Source organism: Mauremys mutica, chromosome 13 (assembly GCF_020497125.1).
Source record: "Mauremys mutica isolate MM-2020 ecotype Southern chromosome 13, ASM2049712v1, whole genome shotgun sequence".
In the NCBI taxonomy this organism is placed as follows: domain Eukaryota; kingdom Metazoa; phylum Chordata; order Testudines; family Geoemydidae; genus Mauremys; species Mauremys mutica.
This window is the reverse complement of record NC_059084.1, coordinates 335,872-352,192: the sequence shown is the minus strand read 5'-3', so window position 1 is coordinate 352,192 and position 16,321 is coordinate 335,872. Positions and strand designations below refer to the sequence as shown.

At 51.0% G+C, this 16,321-nt stretch overlaps 1 protein-coding gene across 4 annotated transcripts in view; it reads right to left on the bottom strand.

Moving 5' to 3' along the window:
• Positions 1-10,234: 10,234 nt before the first annotated feature.
• ELMO2 (engulfment and cell motility 2) overlaps positions 10,235-16,321 on the bottom strand; it is a 52,127-nt gene continuing 46,040 nt past the window's right edge. For all 4 annotated transcript variants that reach the window (XM_044985226.1, XM_044985227.1, XM_044985228.1 and 1 more), the window contains 7 exons: positions 14,417-14,553; positions 13,923-14,086; positions 13,656-13,768; positions 13,273-13,380; positions 12,827-12,909; positions 12,361-12,438; positions 10,235-11,723 (listed from right to left, as the gene is read on the bottom strand). In XM_044985226.1, the coding sequence (XP_044841161.1) occupies positions 11,523-11,723; positions 12,361-12,438; positions 12,827-12,909; positions 13,273-13,380; positions 13,656-13,768; positions 13,923-14,086; positions 14,417-14,553 (884 nt within the window). In that variant the 3' untranslated portion in view covers positions 10,235-11,522. The remainder of the gene's footprint in view (positions 11,724-12,360; positions 12,439-12,826; positions 12,910-13,272; positions 13,381-13,655; positions 13,769-13,922; positions 14,087-14,416; positions 14,554-16,321) is intronic.

Here is a 16,321-nt window from a genome sequence, read left to right as displayed (position 1 = left end):
AAAACCCAGAGTGGCTCGCGGGGGCCCGGGGCAAATTGCCCCACTTGCCCCCCCCCATCGGCGGCCCTGCTTCCTTCTCCCAGCAAGCAGTAGGTACAGCTCCTTCCTTCCCCTTAGTAGGTGGTACTGTACAGTCCCCTCCCATTTCCCCTCAGCAAGCGCTACTGTAACCCCTGCCCCCCCTTCCCTCTCAGCGGGCAATACCATAGCACCCCTCTACCCTTAGCAAGCAGTACTATATACTCCTCCGCCCATTTCTCCTCAGCAAGCAGTACTGTACAATCCCCCTCCCCTTTTCCCTCAGTGAGCGGTACCCTATAGCCTGCCTCCCACTCGGGCAGTTCCACATAGCCCCCCTGTGACACTATGCCCCATATTCTTCTTAAAAATATTGTGATATGAATATGGCATAACCAGGGGCGGCTCTAGCAATTGCGCCGCCCCAAGCATGGCGGCATGCCCCAGGGGGCGCTCTGGCGGTCGCTGGTCCCGCGGCTCCGGTGGACCTCCTGCAGACGTGCCTGCGGATGCTCCACACGAGCCGCGGGACCAGCGGACCCTCCGCAGGCATGCCTGCGGCAGGTCCACCGGAGCCGTGGACGACCGGACCCTCCGCAGGCATGCCTGCGGGAGGTCCACCGGAGCCGCCTGCCGCCCTCCCGGCGGCATGCCGCCCCGCGCGCACTTGGCGCGCTGGGGTCTAGAACTGGCCCTGGGCATAACTAAGATGTGTTTTATGCCAGATGGGTGGTCTTAGGTATTGAAAAGGTTATGATTTACTGAATATGATTATCTCATTTGTATGCATGTATCATTTCTGTATCTGAAGTTAGGAATATTGAGTATGTAACAATTACAAAAGTGTTTGCACCAGACACAATGGGCAATGTGTTCATTGCTGGGTCCAGACTGGGTTGGACTGCTCATGAGACAGAATGCAATCAGTCTGGATTGGCCATTAGGGACAATAGGACTTTGAAGATGCTCATCTCCCATCTTCCTGGGAAGCTTCTTGGGATGCTTCAAATGGCCTTTCACTCATGGCAGCTTTGACACTGCAGGGTCATGTGATCATGTCACCTAGTCCTGGACTCCATCTTGGACTGTTGGTATTTTTCCACTAATGGGGGTTGGGGATCAAACTGGGAAACAAAGGATTCCCACCATATGTAAACTCTATTTCAGGCTGGCCAGTGAGTTAATCAGTGCTTTGAGCAGGAGGTTGGACTAGATTAAGGGTCAGCAACCTTTCAGCAGTGGTGTGCCGAGTCTTCATGTATACACTCTAATTTAAGGCTTCGCATGCTGGTAATACATTTTAATGTGTTTTAGAAAGTCTCTCTACAAGTCTATAACATATAACCAAACTACTGTTATATGTAAACAAGGTTTTCCAAATGTTTCAGAAGCTTTATTTAAAATTAAATTAAAATGCAGATCTTATTAGTTTAGTGTGATCCTTGCCTTTTCTTTTCCTTGCTGCATTTTCCAATGTCTGGTGGCACGTATTTGGATACTTTAAGCTGCATACAGGCTTCTGAGTGATCAGTTGTTAACCGGCTGGAACACCAGATTGGCAGCTGAGGTGAGTGGAGCTGGCGGCTGGTAGGGCTGAGCAAGGCCGGAGGCCTGGACCCTGTCTGGCAGGGGGCCTGCGCTGGAACTCCAACCGGAAGCAAGGTGAGTGTGACCCCGGCTGGCAAGGGACCAGCAGCTGGAACCCCAGAGCGGTGGCGGGCCAGCCCACCCAGCTCTGGGGTTTCGGCGGTGGGCTGAGCGTCTCTGCCCGCCCCCGCTCTGGGGTTTCAGCCGCTGGCTCCTGCCAGCTGGGGTCTCAGCCTGCTGCCAGCCTGGGGTTCCTTCACCCCTGCCAGCCGGGGTCTCACCCAGGCCAGCAGCGGGTGCTGAGTGGGACCGGTGGCGGGACCCTGGCTGGCAAGGGGCCAGCAGTGGGAACCCCAGAGCGGTGCTCAGCCCACCCCGCTCTGGGGTTTCGGCCGCTGGCTCCTGCCAGCCGGGGTCTCAGCCTGCTGCCAGCCTGGGGTTCCTTCACCCCTGCCAGCCGGGGTCTCACCCAGGCCAGCAGCGGGTGCTGAGTGGGACCGGTGGCGGGACCCTGGCTGGCAAGGGGCCAGCAGCGGGAACCCCAGAGCGGCGCTCAGCCCACCCCGCTCTGGGGTTTCGGCTGCTGGCTCCTGCCAGCCAGGGTCTCAGCCCGCTGCCAGCCTGGGATTCCTTCCCCCAGGCCAGCAGCGGATGCTGAGTGGGACTGGCAGCGGGCCCTTGGCTGGCAAGGGGCCAGCAGCGGGAACCCCAGAGTGATGGCGGGCTGAGCGGCTCAGCCTGCCCCGTGTGCCATCAAAAATCAGCTCGCGTGCCATAGGTTGCCGACCCTTGGACTAGATGACCACCTGAGGTCTCTTCCAACCCTAATCTTCTATGATTCTAGTGTTCATTCTTCACTGAATCCCCGCCCAGGATGACTGCCAAAAACATCTAAGAAACAAGGCCAAAGGTGAGAAGGACTGAGCCCAGACTGGAAAAGGTGTCTGGCCCATGAAAGAACTATCTAGAATTTTAAGCTGCAAGCAAGAGCAGCTTGTCTTCAAGAACCTCTGCAATCTGCCATAAAGCAACATCAAGGGTGAGAAACTACCATTTGAAACCAGTTTCTTTAGTGTATTAGCTTAGTTTGTGTGTTTGTTTTATTTGCTCAGTAATGTTTTGATCTCTTTGCTCACTTAAAATCTATCTTGCGTAGTTGTTAAACTTGTTTTTGTTTTCTCTAAAACCAGTTTGTGGAATTCATAACTGAGGGGTAAAAAGCTGTGCATATCTTTGACCTTGAGGGAGGAGGCGAATTTCAATTAGCTTACGCTGTACAGTTCCCTGTGCACCGCAAGACCATACAATTTTGGGTTTACGCTCCAGAGGAGGTGTGCACTTAAGTGCTGGGCAGTTCCCTAGCTGAGTCTTCCCATGCAGAGCTGATCTCAGTGTCTGTCTTTCTGTAGCTAGGTGTGTCACTACCTGTGTGTGTGCTGGAGGGGGCTTGCGGGCTTGGCTCTGCAGGGCAGTATAAGGGAGCCCAGACTGGTGGAACAGGCAGGCTCAGTGGCACCCCAGAGTGTGGGGGAGGCAACCCATCACACGCCCTCCCTTTTCCCCTCAGCGAGCAGTACTGTACAACCTGCCCCCCCTTTTCCCCTCAGCAGGCAGTACTGCACAGCCTGCCTACCCCAACTCAAGCAGTTCCGTATAGCCCCCCCTTTTCCTGTCAGCGAGCAGTACCATATAGTCCCTCCTTCTCCTCAGCGAGCAGTACTGTACCACTCCCGCCCTGGGTGGGCTATAGGTAAAAGTTTGACTTTCAGGAAAAACTAGCAATACTGTCCCTCCCGCCCAGCAGAGCACCTGGAGAACCAGGAGAACCTGTCTCTAGCTCTAGCCCCTGTGCTGACACTGCAGCTATTGCAGAGGCAGTTAGTGCAGAAGTGGGATGTTTTACAAGGTTGAGGGGAATGGGCAATGTGTTGACTGCTGGATTGGACAGACTGAGCTGATGGCTTCTTTTCAGGTCTGTCTTCCATGGAACTTTGTGGTTTTGGCTTGTAAAGTTCTTAATTAGAAAAAATGGTTACCTACCTTTCTGCGACTACGCTTTGAGCGGTGTTGCACAGGCCCATTCCCCTGTAGGTATGTGTGGGCCTCGTGCACAATTGTCGGACAACTTTTCCCCTCAGTGGTACCCACCAGGGCAGTTTGAACGCCCTCTGTCACCACACGCCCCTACATGCTGCTATAAGAGGGCAGAGCTGCCCCTGTTTTCCCCCCCACCCCAGTTCCTTTGTACTGAATAGACTCTGCTAGAGAGGGAAAGGAGAGCAGGTTGTGGAATGGACATGTGCAACATCTTGAAGAACAACAGTTACAGAAAAACAGGTAACTTTTTTTTTTCTTTGACTGCTTCCACATGTCCATGCCCCTGTAGGTGACTCACAAACATGGAGGTGGGCTCAGCATCTACCTGAGCAGTGATTGTCAGACAACCTGTCTGAAATTGGGATCATCCCTGGACTGATAGGAAATGGCATAATGAGAAGCAAAAGTGTGGACTCATGACAAAGTTGCTGCTTTACAAATGTCTACAATCAGGACTTGTACAACAAAGTTACTGAAGTTGCCTGTTCTCTTGTACTGTGCTTCTCAACCTTTCCAGACTACTGTACCCCTTTTCAGGAGTCTGATTTATCTTGCATACCCCAAGTTTCATCTCAATTAAAACCTACTTGCTTACAAAATCAGACATAAAAATACAAAAGTGTTACAGCACACTATTACTGAAAGTGGCTTACTTTCTCATTTTTACCATTCAATTATAAAATAAATTGACTGGAATATAAATATTGTGCTTACATTTCAGTGTGATACTTAAGCCTGTTTTTCACTTGTGAGCCTTGTCTGAAGCCCGAGCGTCAGCCATGGGCTGAAGCATCTATCTTAGCTTTACAGGGGTGCACTTTACATTGAAGCTGCAGCACTTGGCACTGAGTCAGACTGGGTCAGCTCTGATGGTGGCCTGAGTGCCACTTCCATCAGCGGGAATTTCAGCCTAGCCTCCCTATCCTTCGTCCTAGGAACTAGGCTAACTATATGTATACACTATGTTCACAAAGATTGAGAGAAGTGTTCCGGTATAGAACAGAGTTCCAATGACTGTCATGGTCAGTAAGAAGAAACTGAGCAAGACTAGGGGCTGCTCTGCCCTTTATACCTGCATGTAGTGGTGCACAGCAGCAGGGGGAACTCAAGCTACTCAACGGGTACCACTGAGGGAAAAAGTTTGATGGTAATGTGCTAGGTGCACAGACACCAAGTGCAGAACGCACAAATGAAAACTAATCAAAACGAGAATAACCATGTGGAATTTTATTTTCTTTAGGTATTTGTTCAACTGTCTCAAATCTAAAATAAGCCTGAGACCCCCGTTTGCTTTGGGGATAATGAAGTAGAAGAATAGAAACCTTTCCCCTGAGGCCCAATGGGACTTCCTCTGTGGCCACTGCCTGAAATAGCGATTAGACCTCTTGCTCAACAATGATCTTGTGAGCATGGTCCCTGAAGAGGGAAGGGGAGGGAGGAAGGAAGGGTAAAAATAAACTGAAGGGCATATCTCAGCTACACCATGCTTAAGACTCACTGATCTGATGTTACTTGGGCCCAAGCACTTAGGAAGTGGGATAAGCAATTTGTAAACAAAAGGTGGGAAACAAATGGAACTACAGTAACTGGTACAAAGCCCACCAATACATCAAAAAGTCTGATTGGACAAGGTGGCTGGACAGGATGAGCTCACTCATGCTGATGAGGAGGGTGGTGATGTAGTCTCCTATAACCCCTGCCCTTTCTCCTTAACTGATCTTGAGACTGCGGAGAAAAACCCTGCTGTCTGTATGGTAGTTGAGGACTGAACTGTTTCCTCTTTGTCGCTGGAGTATAAGATTCTTAGAGATTTTAATGTTGCCTTGGAATCTTTTAGGCTATAAAGTCTATTGTCCATCTTAGTGGAAAACAAAGAAGGACCTTCAAAAGGAAGGACTGGAATTATCTGCTGGACTTCTGTGGGGGCCCACATGATTGTTACCATGAACACCTTCTCACAGAAATGGCTGATGGTGTGGTTTGAGCTGCCCACATCTGCACCATCTAAACAAGAGGCGGGAAAACTTTTTGGTCTGAGGGCCGCATCGGGTTTCCAAAATTGTATGGAGGGCTGGTTAGTGGAGGCTGTGCTCCCACAAACAGCCAGGTGTGGCCCAGCCCTGCCCCCTATCTGACCCCTCCTGCTTCTCAGGCCCTGATGGCCCCCCCCGGGACTCCTGCCCCATCCACCCCCCTCTACTCCCAGTCCCCTGACTGCTCCCGAACTCCCTGCCCCTGACTGCGCCCCCGTCACCCTATCCAACCCCTCCTCTCATTCCTGACTGCCCCACCGGGACCCCTGTCCCCATTCAACCCCCCCATTCCCCCCTCTCTGACCGCCCCAACCCCTATCCACATCCCTGCCCCCTTACCACCACCCCGAACTCCTCTGCCCTCTATCCAATCCCCTCTGTTCTCTGCCTGGAGCGCTGGTGGCACTACAGCCGCGCCGCCCAGAGTGCCAGGACAGGCAGTCACACCGCCCAGCTGGAGCCAGCCACGCCACTGTGTAGCACAGAGCACTGGGTCAGGCCGGGATCTGCAGCTGTGCTGCCCCAGGAGCTCCCAGCCCCGAGGGGGAGGGAGAACCGCAGGGGAGGGGGTCAGGGGCTAGCCTCCCGGGGCAGGAGCTCAGGGGCCAGGCAGGAAGGTCCCGCATAGTGTGACCAGATGTCCCGATTTTATAGGGACAGTCCTGATTTTTGGGTCTTTTTCTTATATAGGCTCCTATTACCCCCCATCCCCATCCTGATTTTTCACATTTGCTGTCTGGTCCCCCTAGTCCCGCTGGCTGTAGCTTGCCCACCTCTGATGTAAACTGTCCTGGAGAGCAGTTCTGGCAATTAGCTTACCTTCATCCACCATTACTGCAAATTCCTGTGTATAGTCCTCTGCTAATTTGTTTTTAAATTTTATAATGTTCTCCCAGAGGTGAAGTCATAGCAGCTCAGGAGTGCCTGCTTGTCATGGAGTCCCCGGACGATGCTCTGGAACTGCTCCCCACAAAGCCAGGCAGACTTTGGGGAGCCTCCTCTCCCTCGGATTGCAAGCTCCCTCCCTGTCTTCAGGGCAAGCTCACACAGCTTCACCTCCTGGGTCTGACCTTGGAGCATTCAGCATATGCCCCCCCATGCGCTTCCCACGGCGAGTCCGCCCAGGCAGGGTCCTGGGGAAGCCAGAGGATCCTGCACCCCCACTTCGCAGTCAGACGTGACTCTCAGCCAGCCAGTAAAACAGGTGGTTTATTTAGATGACAGGAACACAGTCCAAAACAGGTCTTGCCAGTACAGACAACAGGACCCCCTTTAGTTAGGTCCATCTGGAGGCCCCAGGGAGGCCACAGCCCCATCGGGGAGCCTACGCCCTGTCAGGGCGCCCCTTCTCCATTTCCCAGCCAGCTCCAAAACTGAAAAACCCTCCAGCTTCTCTCTCAGCCTCCTCCCGGCTCCTCCCCCAGCCTTTGTCCAGTTTCCCGGGCACAGGTGTCACCTGGCCTCCACCCCCCCTCCTGGGTTCTCAGGTAACATGCTCAAGAACCTCCCTTCCCCAAGCCAGGCCATCCTAGCACAACTCGCCGGCCACCTTCCCAGGTCAATACTCCCCACTCAGCATTCACAGAACACAGCCAGAACATTCCCACTTCCTCACACTGCTGGTTTGCAATCCTGAGTTGTAGACTCCTCCCTATAGAGTACTAAACAAGTCCAGTCTCTTCAAATATTTACTTTTTGACACTGATGCTTGGTGTCCTTGTCTCTTCTGTTTGTTAGCAGCTGCCACCACCAAGGAACCAGGGGAGAGTGAGAGTACAAATGCTTGTATCCCTTAGAGGGGATGTAATAGCTCCTTTCAGCTGGCTTTGATGGATGTGTGGAGGGGTAAGGAGTATGGTGTCTGCCACAGTGCCTTAACTGGCTCCATAATGGCTTTGTTACTCAGCGGAGCCACTCTGGCATGGGCTGCCAATATCAAAACATCCATCAATGGTGAGAACTTACACGCCCCTCCTTTGCCTGAATATTAAGAAGAGAGGTCACCATCTCAATAGATTCTGATGAGCTTTGTGGGCCTCTGGCAGTGGTGAATCACTTGCCACCTCAAATGCCTCACCTGGTGATGAGGAAGAGGACACTACAGTATTCTGAGGTGATGGCTGCTCCATGACTTGTAGTGGGGAAGCCACCAAGTGACTTCTGTCTGTTCAGTACCGACCTTCGTATTGGGTACCGGAGAACTATGCTTGTGGTGCTGATGCTCCCAGAGTGGTTTCAGTGACAAGGAAGGGGATGGTTGGTTACAGGGAGGTCCTAACAGGAGGAGGGACACCCCATGGAGTTCAGAATGGCCTCTGATATGAGACAGGGACCCATCCTTGATTGGGCCATTGCCCCTTCGGAGTCCAGTGCTGTGACTGTTGCATGACCCATTTGAGAATCTCTGATAGAGGGTATGCCCTCTGTCTTGGATGGGACAGACGAATGCATCTCTGAGTCCAAAGAGGAAGAATTCAGAAATGTTTGACAATGGGGGTGCACGGAGTCCCCAGGCAATGCTCTGGAACTGCTCTCTACAAAGCCAGGCCGGACTTTGGGAGCCTCCTCTCCCTTGGAGCAGACTGTCTTCAGGGCAAGAAGCTCACACGGCTTCACCTCCTGGGTCTCTCCTTAGAGCATTCAGCATATGGCCCTCTGTGTGCTTCCCACAGCGAGTCCACCCAGGCGGGGTCCTGGGGAAGCCAGAGAGTCCTGCACCCCCACTTTGCAGTCATGTGACTCTCAGCCAGCCAGTAAAACAGAGGTTTATTAGATGACAGGGAACAGTCTAACACAGAACTTGTAGGTACAGAGAATGGGACCCCTCAGCCAGGTCCATTTTGGAGCCCAGCGAGGCAGACCACCCCGTCTGCACTCACTCCTCGTACCCAGCCAGCCCCAAACTGAAACCCCCTCCAGAGCCCCTCCTTTCTGGCCTTTGTCTCTTTCCCAGGCCAGGAGGTCACCTGATCTCTTTGTTCTCCCACACCTTTAGCATCCCCTTGCAGGGGGGAAGGGCTCGGGCCACTAGTTGCCATGGAGACAGAATGTCAGCCAGAAACTGAGGCACCCACACAGTATTCAGAAGAAACATTAAGAACAGCCCCACTTCGTCACGGGGGGAGGGTGTGGGGGGGGGGGAAAGGAGAGGACAGAACCAGTTGGGACTGGGGATAGATAGCCCCAGTACCATCATTCCCAGGCTCAGGCTATCATCAGAGGCTTGGCCTTTGATTGCACCAGTCTTTGTGGAAGCTTGGGAGGTAATGGTACTGCAGGTTCCTGTGGTTAGGTAGGTGTTACAAGCATTGGTACTAGCTGCAAACCACCTTGCTCTGCCGGGGATACCAGTACCGAGAGGCTAAGCAGATTCCTTGTGGCTGCAGGTACCTCCACGGTAGTTGAGAGCAGCAATGACTGATGATTTTGCCGCAGAAATCTTTCAGGGGATGCCCTCGACAGACCTGTCACAGCCTCCAGAGGCAGAGATCCCTTCTTCTTAGCTGAAGAGTGCTCCAGAGAGACACTCTCCCCCAAATGTCTCATACATTCTCTGCCTCTACTTGGCTTTGGCACCAGTACACCCAAGTGAGGTACTGAACCTGAGAAGGGGCTACATTTTTTTCTTCAGTACTGGCCAGTGGGACCGAGGAGCTGTAGACATCTGCAGTGCACTTTGTACTGAAGCTGATGCACTTGGGGTGCTCTCTGCGTGAGACGAGTCCAATGAGAGGAAGGGAGAAGTTCTGCCTCCATGAGTAAACATTTGAGCCTTGCTGCTCAATCCTTCTTTGATCAGGACTTCGATGCCTTGCAGATGTGACATGTGTCACCTTTGGAGGATTCTCCAAAACATTTCACACAGGCTGGGTGTGGGTCACTGACAGGCATAGACTTAAAACCTGGGGAGTATGGCATCGGTCCAGTACTGATTCTGATACCAAAAGATGAAAAATTGGTCCCAAAAGACGTAAGACTAAAATCTATCACTAAAACTAGCTAAAACAAATGTAAACTTAACTAATTCCTAACAATAACAGGATATAGGTATGCAAAGGAGTTAGGGAAGCACTTATGACAACAAATCTGACACCACTCCGACAGCCATCACTGGTGGTAAGAAGGAATTGATGTTGGTCGGGGTGGCTCCACCCTGTTATAGAAGCATGCAGTGGCGTGTAGTGACAGAGGGCACTCAAGCTGCCCAATGGTTTCTGCTGAGGGAAAAAGTTCAACTGCACGAGGCACACTCAAGCCTACAGTGGAATGGCCATGTGCAAGCCCTCGAACAACAACATGATGGCATAGGTGCCAACTTTCTCCTGCGCCATTGGGTGCCTGCACCCCTCCGCCCCTGCCCCACCCCCATTCCATCCCCAAAATCCCTGCCCTAACTCTGCCCCCTCCGTGCCCCTATTGGATCCCTTTCCCAAATCCCCGCCTCTTCCCCCCTCCCTCCCTGCCCTGCGAATCAGCTGTTTCACGGCACAAGCACTGGGAGGGAGGGGGGAGAAGGACGCAGCGGCATGCTTGTGGAGGAGGTGGAGGTAAGCTGGAGCAGGGGGGCGAGGCGGGGCCATGGGGAGCTGCTGGTGAGTGCTGAGCACCCACGGATTCAGCGCCTATGCATGATGGATGTAATTAGAGAAAGTAGCTGGCTTGAAAGTTTGTTTCACCTGCTAAGTGGCTGCTACATTCACGGTCTTCCCAGCCTCCAGGAGTATGAGGGAAGGAGAACAACGCTACTCAGAGAACATTAGTTCACAAATGATTCTCACTGCTCCATGACTACCTGGAAGAGCACTCACTCCTGCTGGAAATTCCTCCTTACCTCTCCCTGTGCAGAGGCTTGGAGTATGTGGTCTGGTGAAGCAAGCAAAGAATGTCTGATGCCCTTGAAATACAGAAGCAGCATCAGTGTCTTGATGCTGGATCTTGGTGTCGCATGGATGGATGGACAGACGGACAAGAAGATACTCAATGCTTGTGGGAGGAAATAGCTATAGAGGAAAAAGCATAAAAGCTAGATGCTGTGACCCAGCTTAAACCCATCTCAGGCAATGACCCTTTCTCTGTAGCCTTGGACAAATCACTCAATGTCTGTGGTTGAGTTTTCCCACCTCATAAAAAAAAGGGTTGTAGGATTAACATTAATGCTGATGAAGCGCTTCAAGGAGTTAAATACTATAGATATGGTAAGGATTGTTATTTATATTATGGTAATTCATATAAAAATCATACAATAATGAGTTACTGGGGGATGCTGACCCCCAACTGTTCGTTGGCTTCTGCTCTCATCCCTCAGGCACCAGTGTCACTCCTGTAGCGACCAAGGGACTCCCTCTTTGCACCATTTTCTGCTGCAGCAGCTGTCAGTCACTCAATGATTTTATTATGGTTTCTGGTAGAAGGTGGGATTGAATGGAGACTCAACAGTTCTGGGATACAAGGGTGGATGCCAACCCTGTGGCCAGGGCAGAAGCTCCTCCTCTTGCTAGGCATATTCCTCACCTAGTGCCATACAGTGTTGCTGTTGAGAATGGGGTGCCTCCCCCATATGGCACCCCAGCATCGTGACTCTCACCCCATAATGAGGTGGGTAAACAAGAAGTTGCAGGCCTACTGGAATGGCTGGGGCATAGAGAGATTAGCAATCAATGATTGCCATGTTCAGAACTCGTCCTGTACAAACAAAGGACATGATGCCAATCTCCGAACAATCTCCAGGGTTCTGAGTCTCTTTTCAGGAGTAGCTGTCCCTTCCTCCCCTGTCCAGTTCTGCCTGTGTCAACCATAGTGATAGACAAAGTCATAGCTGCTGGGCTCCTTGGGGATGGGTGGTGGGGCCTCAGGGATCTGGATATTCTCCAGGTCCAGGAGTCTCAGCTTCATTTCCATGCTCAGCAGCGTGTCCAGGTCACTCTTGGTTAGCTCACTGGACATGTCCTTCCCCAGGAGGGAATTGAGTCCATCGATCCAGATACAGTACTGTGGAGAACAAGTAGACAACTTACACCCCTCGGCATAAACCATGGGGAATGCCCCTATGGAGCCCCCCACCCCAAAATACACCAGCACAAACCATGGGTAGGAACATCGCTCTGGAGGCCCCCTGAAATTGGTGACACAAGCAGGAAATAAAATGAGAAATTCAGAAAATGCAGTAAATTGATCTGGGGGTAAGTAATTCAACCACAGACTCCTAATGGGAGGGACCCCAACACGAGAGTGAGCAGACAATTGGACATGAGTTTGCAATGTGACATGGCAGCAGAAAAGACAATGCAATTTTAGGCATCATGTCTCAGAGCATGTGAGGAACAGCCTGTTGATGGCCAACGCCAAGGACCATAGACGCCGACTCCATGGGTGCTCCAGAGAGGGGGTCGAGCACCCCTCGGCAACTTAGAAAGATGGCGCCTCTACCAAGGACTAAGGGAAGTCATTCAGGGTGGTAAAAGGGGCTAGAACTTGTCTTAACAGGATGATATTACAAACAAGGGAGATTTAGGTTGAGCATTAGGCAACATTTTTTAACAGTCAGACTGGCACATCTTGGCCAAACCCTGCGGGGAACTGGTTTTTCCCTGTCTCCTCTTTGCAACTTGACAGCTCCATTTCTTACCTCATACTTATTAGGTGCAATGAAGTTCAGTGTCTCATCAGGATCATACAATATCGAGAAGGCCAATTCCAACACTTCCTGAAGGAAGAGGTTTTTAATCATCAGCTAGATAAAGCATCATAACAGTCCTTTCTGCTACACCAACAATGTTGGGGGTCCCAGCTGCAGCCCAGGACACCTCCACAATGCAATCCTGTGCCCCGGGCACCTCCTCACTGTGCAACTAGCACCAGGACACCTTGCCAGTCATCGAAGAAGTTGGGTGGGCAGCGGTTCTCAGAGTGAAACAGCAAAGAGACCAGGGATTGGAAAGGAGATGTAGGGGTCCCAGATTTAGGCTGGGACTGTGCGTAAATGGTTCCCATAGACAGCTGTCATTTAGAGCTCTTGTTTCTGCTGCTTCCACCCCTCCAAGAACTGCTCATCAGCCAAGGGACTGTACCAAAGAAAGGAAGAGAGCAGTTACCTTGTTCTGCTTCAGTGCACTTTTCTCCTTCATGTGTGGACAGTCCTTCCCTGTGACGATGGCCTTGATGTCTGCTACAGGGACTAGGAGTGAAACAGGAAAGTCACAACAGGAGGAACCCTGACTATGAAGAGATGGGGCTTTACCCTGAAGTTAGAGATGCATGGCCCCATATCCATCTGTCTGTTTACAGGCTTTTCTACAGACTCCATTACCAGACTGTCTTAGCCTCAAACACAAATGAACTTACCCCCATAACCCCTGGAAGTGGGAAGTACCAAGTGACACATCAAAGGTCACACAGGAGTTTGGGGAAGGGCCAGGAACTGAATTCAGATCTCCTGAGTACCAGTCAGTGCTGTAGCCACTGGTACCTATGGTCGTTAGGTGGCAGAGCACAGGGCATTGCACATAGTGCCAGCGTCAGAGCAATAACATGGACCTACTCTTTTCCTGCAGCGACTCGAAGGTCACTTCGCCTTGGGCATTGTCTTCCAGGTCTCCGTAGTGTAGAACCTTGTGGTTCAGAGCCAGACGACAGTACCAGAATCTCTCTGGAAAACACAACGCACAGCATGGCGTAAGTAGAGTCATTCAGACAAGGCCTCCATGATAGCCCTGTATAGCCCCACTAGCTCAATCTCTACAGTGCCACCTGCTGGCTGTGACAAGGATTGCGGTCTCCTGTATGTATGCACCTCTGTGCCATCCCAGCCTGTTGGCCAGTGTAGCAACCCTGTCTATCCATTCCCTTCCTTGCCAACTGGTAAAGCTACTTGGTCCTATTTGCTTCAGTGCTCCCACACCGGGAGGCTGTAGTAGGCCCCACCTTGTCTCCTGCGATTCCCAATTTTCCGGAAGCTGCTTCCCTCGCACAGCCGGTTCAGACGCTGCTGTTTTATCAGCTCCAGGATCTCAGGCTGGATTTTCTCTCTCAGCTCCCTGGAGATCAAAGACAATTGAGTAAACAAGAGTCTGGGGTTAGCAGCCCGCAATTCAATGTGCAGGAGGTCAGACTAGATGATCATAATGGCCCCTTCTGACCTTAAAATCTACGAGTATGTGAGGAAGAGAGCTGCCCCTGTCAGGCACTTACACAATGGGTGGTGACTGAAAGTCATCTTGGCTCATTCTCTCAGACTGGCGCAGCCGCAGGATCTCAGAGTAGCTTAGGCTGCGCAGCTTGCTCTTGAACTGGTCCAAGGAGTTGGGTTTGGAGGGCAGAGCCCGGGTGATCTGCTCACGTACAACCTGCATCACCTAGAGGGATGGGACGGGAGATAACAGGCAGCTTACATTCCTGCTGCCCAAGTGGAGCTGGGATTCAGGACTGAATTCAGCCAAGGGCTGCAAGGGACAGATACAGTGAGAGTGTGGTCGGGGGCACATCCAGCTGAGGGCTTTGAGGGCCCAGGGGAGGGAAAGCAGAGGTCACAGGGCTGCCTCCTTCACCAGTATCCTAAACATACTCCTATGTGCACTTGTACACACCTCCCCTCTGCTCCATACTTTGCTGAGTAAGGAGTCTGTCTGTGCGCTCTCCCTCTCCAATACAGAGCCCTTCCCAGGGCAGGTTCCCATCCCCCTGACCTTGTTGAAATCCTCTGCCGTTGCTCTCATCTCCTTCCAGGTCTTGTTTAGCAGCTGGATGCAGATGGCAAAGAGCTCCTCGAATGCTCGGTCATGGGTGAAGAACATGGGGTGGTAGTCGTTCCGGCCCTCATTGGCTTCAGGGACAGAGAAGGAAATTATGTGAGAGTGTCCGAGCAGCCAGGGTAGGAGGTCCTGGAGCTCATGGGAAGAACTAAACTTGTTGCAATTGGAGCAGCCTGACAGTGTATGTAATACACACTTCTGACCCTAACATGATTGTAGCCAAGTAGTTCATTTTATCATCCATTAATCATTGTGATATTTGGTGTCATGGTCAATTCATATGCTATTTCATATATAATAATAAATGTATGCTAAATAGATTTAAATTGTTGGATTATAGAAGTATAAAATTGACAAATATTTTGGAGTGATGAGTTTGTATTAGGTATATCAGTAAAGCATGGCTGGAATGCAGGACCTGAGGCCTGTAAGATTTTAGCTTAGCCATATTAGGCCATAGACTTAAGAATGCTTGACATGAGTGGGTGACCTAGGAATAACCCTATGCCAGTAAAGTCACAAGATTACTGTAAATGATGTGCCAATGGGTGATATTACAGAAAACTAGATTGCAATAAACTACCATGTATTGTCTAAGACCACAAGACACCTGATTGTAACATGGACTGTCCTGTCCTGACTGCAGGTTACATGTTGTACATAGATGCTAATGAGAATAAGAGGAACTAAGAAACAACCTATGAAAAATGGGACACCCCAGTATTCATGGGGTATGGAAGTACAGATAAAGAAAAGAGGGTTAAAACCCTCATGCATATGTGATCAGAACAACAATATAGAAGAGGTTAATTGGTTGGGTAAAAGTGGGAAGATCCCCAAGGGACAACCCCATGGGGAAACCCCAGCAGGAATCATCCCTCTATCAATGGTCATCTGCTAAGAGATCCATCAGATGCTAGAATATCTTTGAGGATATGAATATGACTACAGTCTTAGTCATTGCATGAGTTTTTGTAGGATTTATATATGCATGGGTAATTTTAACTTTACTTAGTGCTTTAATAAAACTTGTAGTACAGATAACACTTTGTACTCGTGATTGTGTCTTTGGCCACTATCCTTGGTCTTCATGTTTTCCTGGAGTCTCCAAATTTGAGAAAAGCACCAGAGGTGATTTTCACTCTGCTGAGCTTGAAACTAGCAAAAGGAGCTGAACCCATGGTAGTTTAATGCAAAATTACTAAATTCAAGTTAAATAAATAAATTTAAAAAAGGCTACATGAGCCTGTCTATGGTTTACCTCCCCTGACCCATGCTAGTATATGTTGGGGATGGGGAAATTACTTCAGAGTCCAGATCTGAGAATCAGTCTGTCTCTTTAACCGGTGAGCAAAAATCACTGTGCAATACTCCGCTACTTCTGCTGCTTTATTCAGGCACCTTATTCATCGATTCTAAGGTCAAAAGGATCACTGTGATCATCTAGTCCAGTGGTTCTCAAACTTGTTCTGCCGCTTGTGCAGGGAAAGCCCCTGGCAGGCCGGGCCGGTTTGTTTACCTGCCCCATCTGCAGGTTCGGCAGATCCCAGTGGCCGCGGTTCACTGCTCCAGGCCAATGGGAGATGCTGGAAGCGGCGTGGGCCGAGGGACTTACTGGCCACTGCTTCCAGCAGCTCCCACTGGCCTGGAGCAGAGAACTGCGGCCACTGGGAGCCGTGATTGGCCGAACCTGTGGATGTGGCAGGTAAACAAACCGGCCCGGCCCGCCAGGGGCTTTCCCTGCACAAGTGGCAGAACAAGTTCGGGGAACAACTGATCTATGACCTGTGTTATACAGGAGGTCAGACTAGAACTTCCCCAAAACAATTCCTAGAGCAG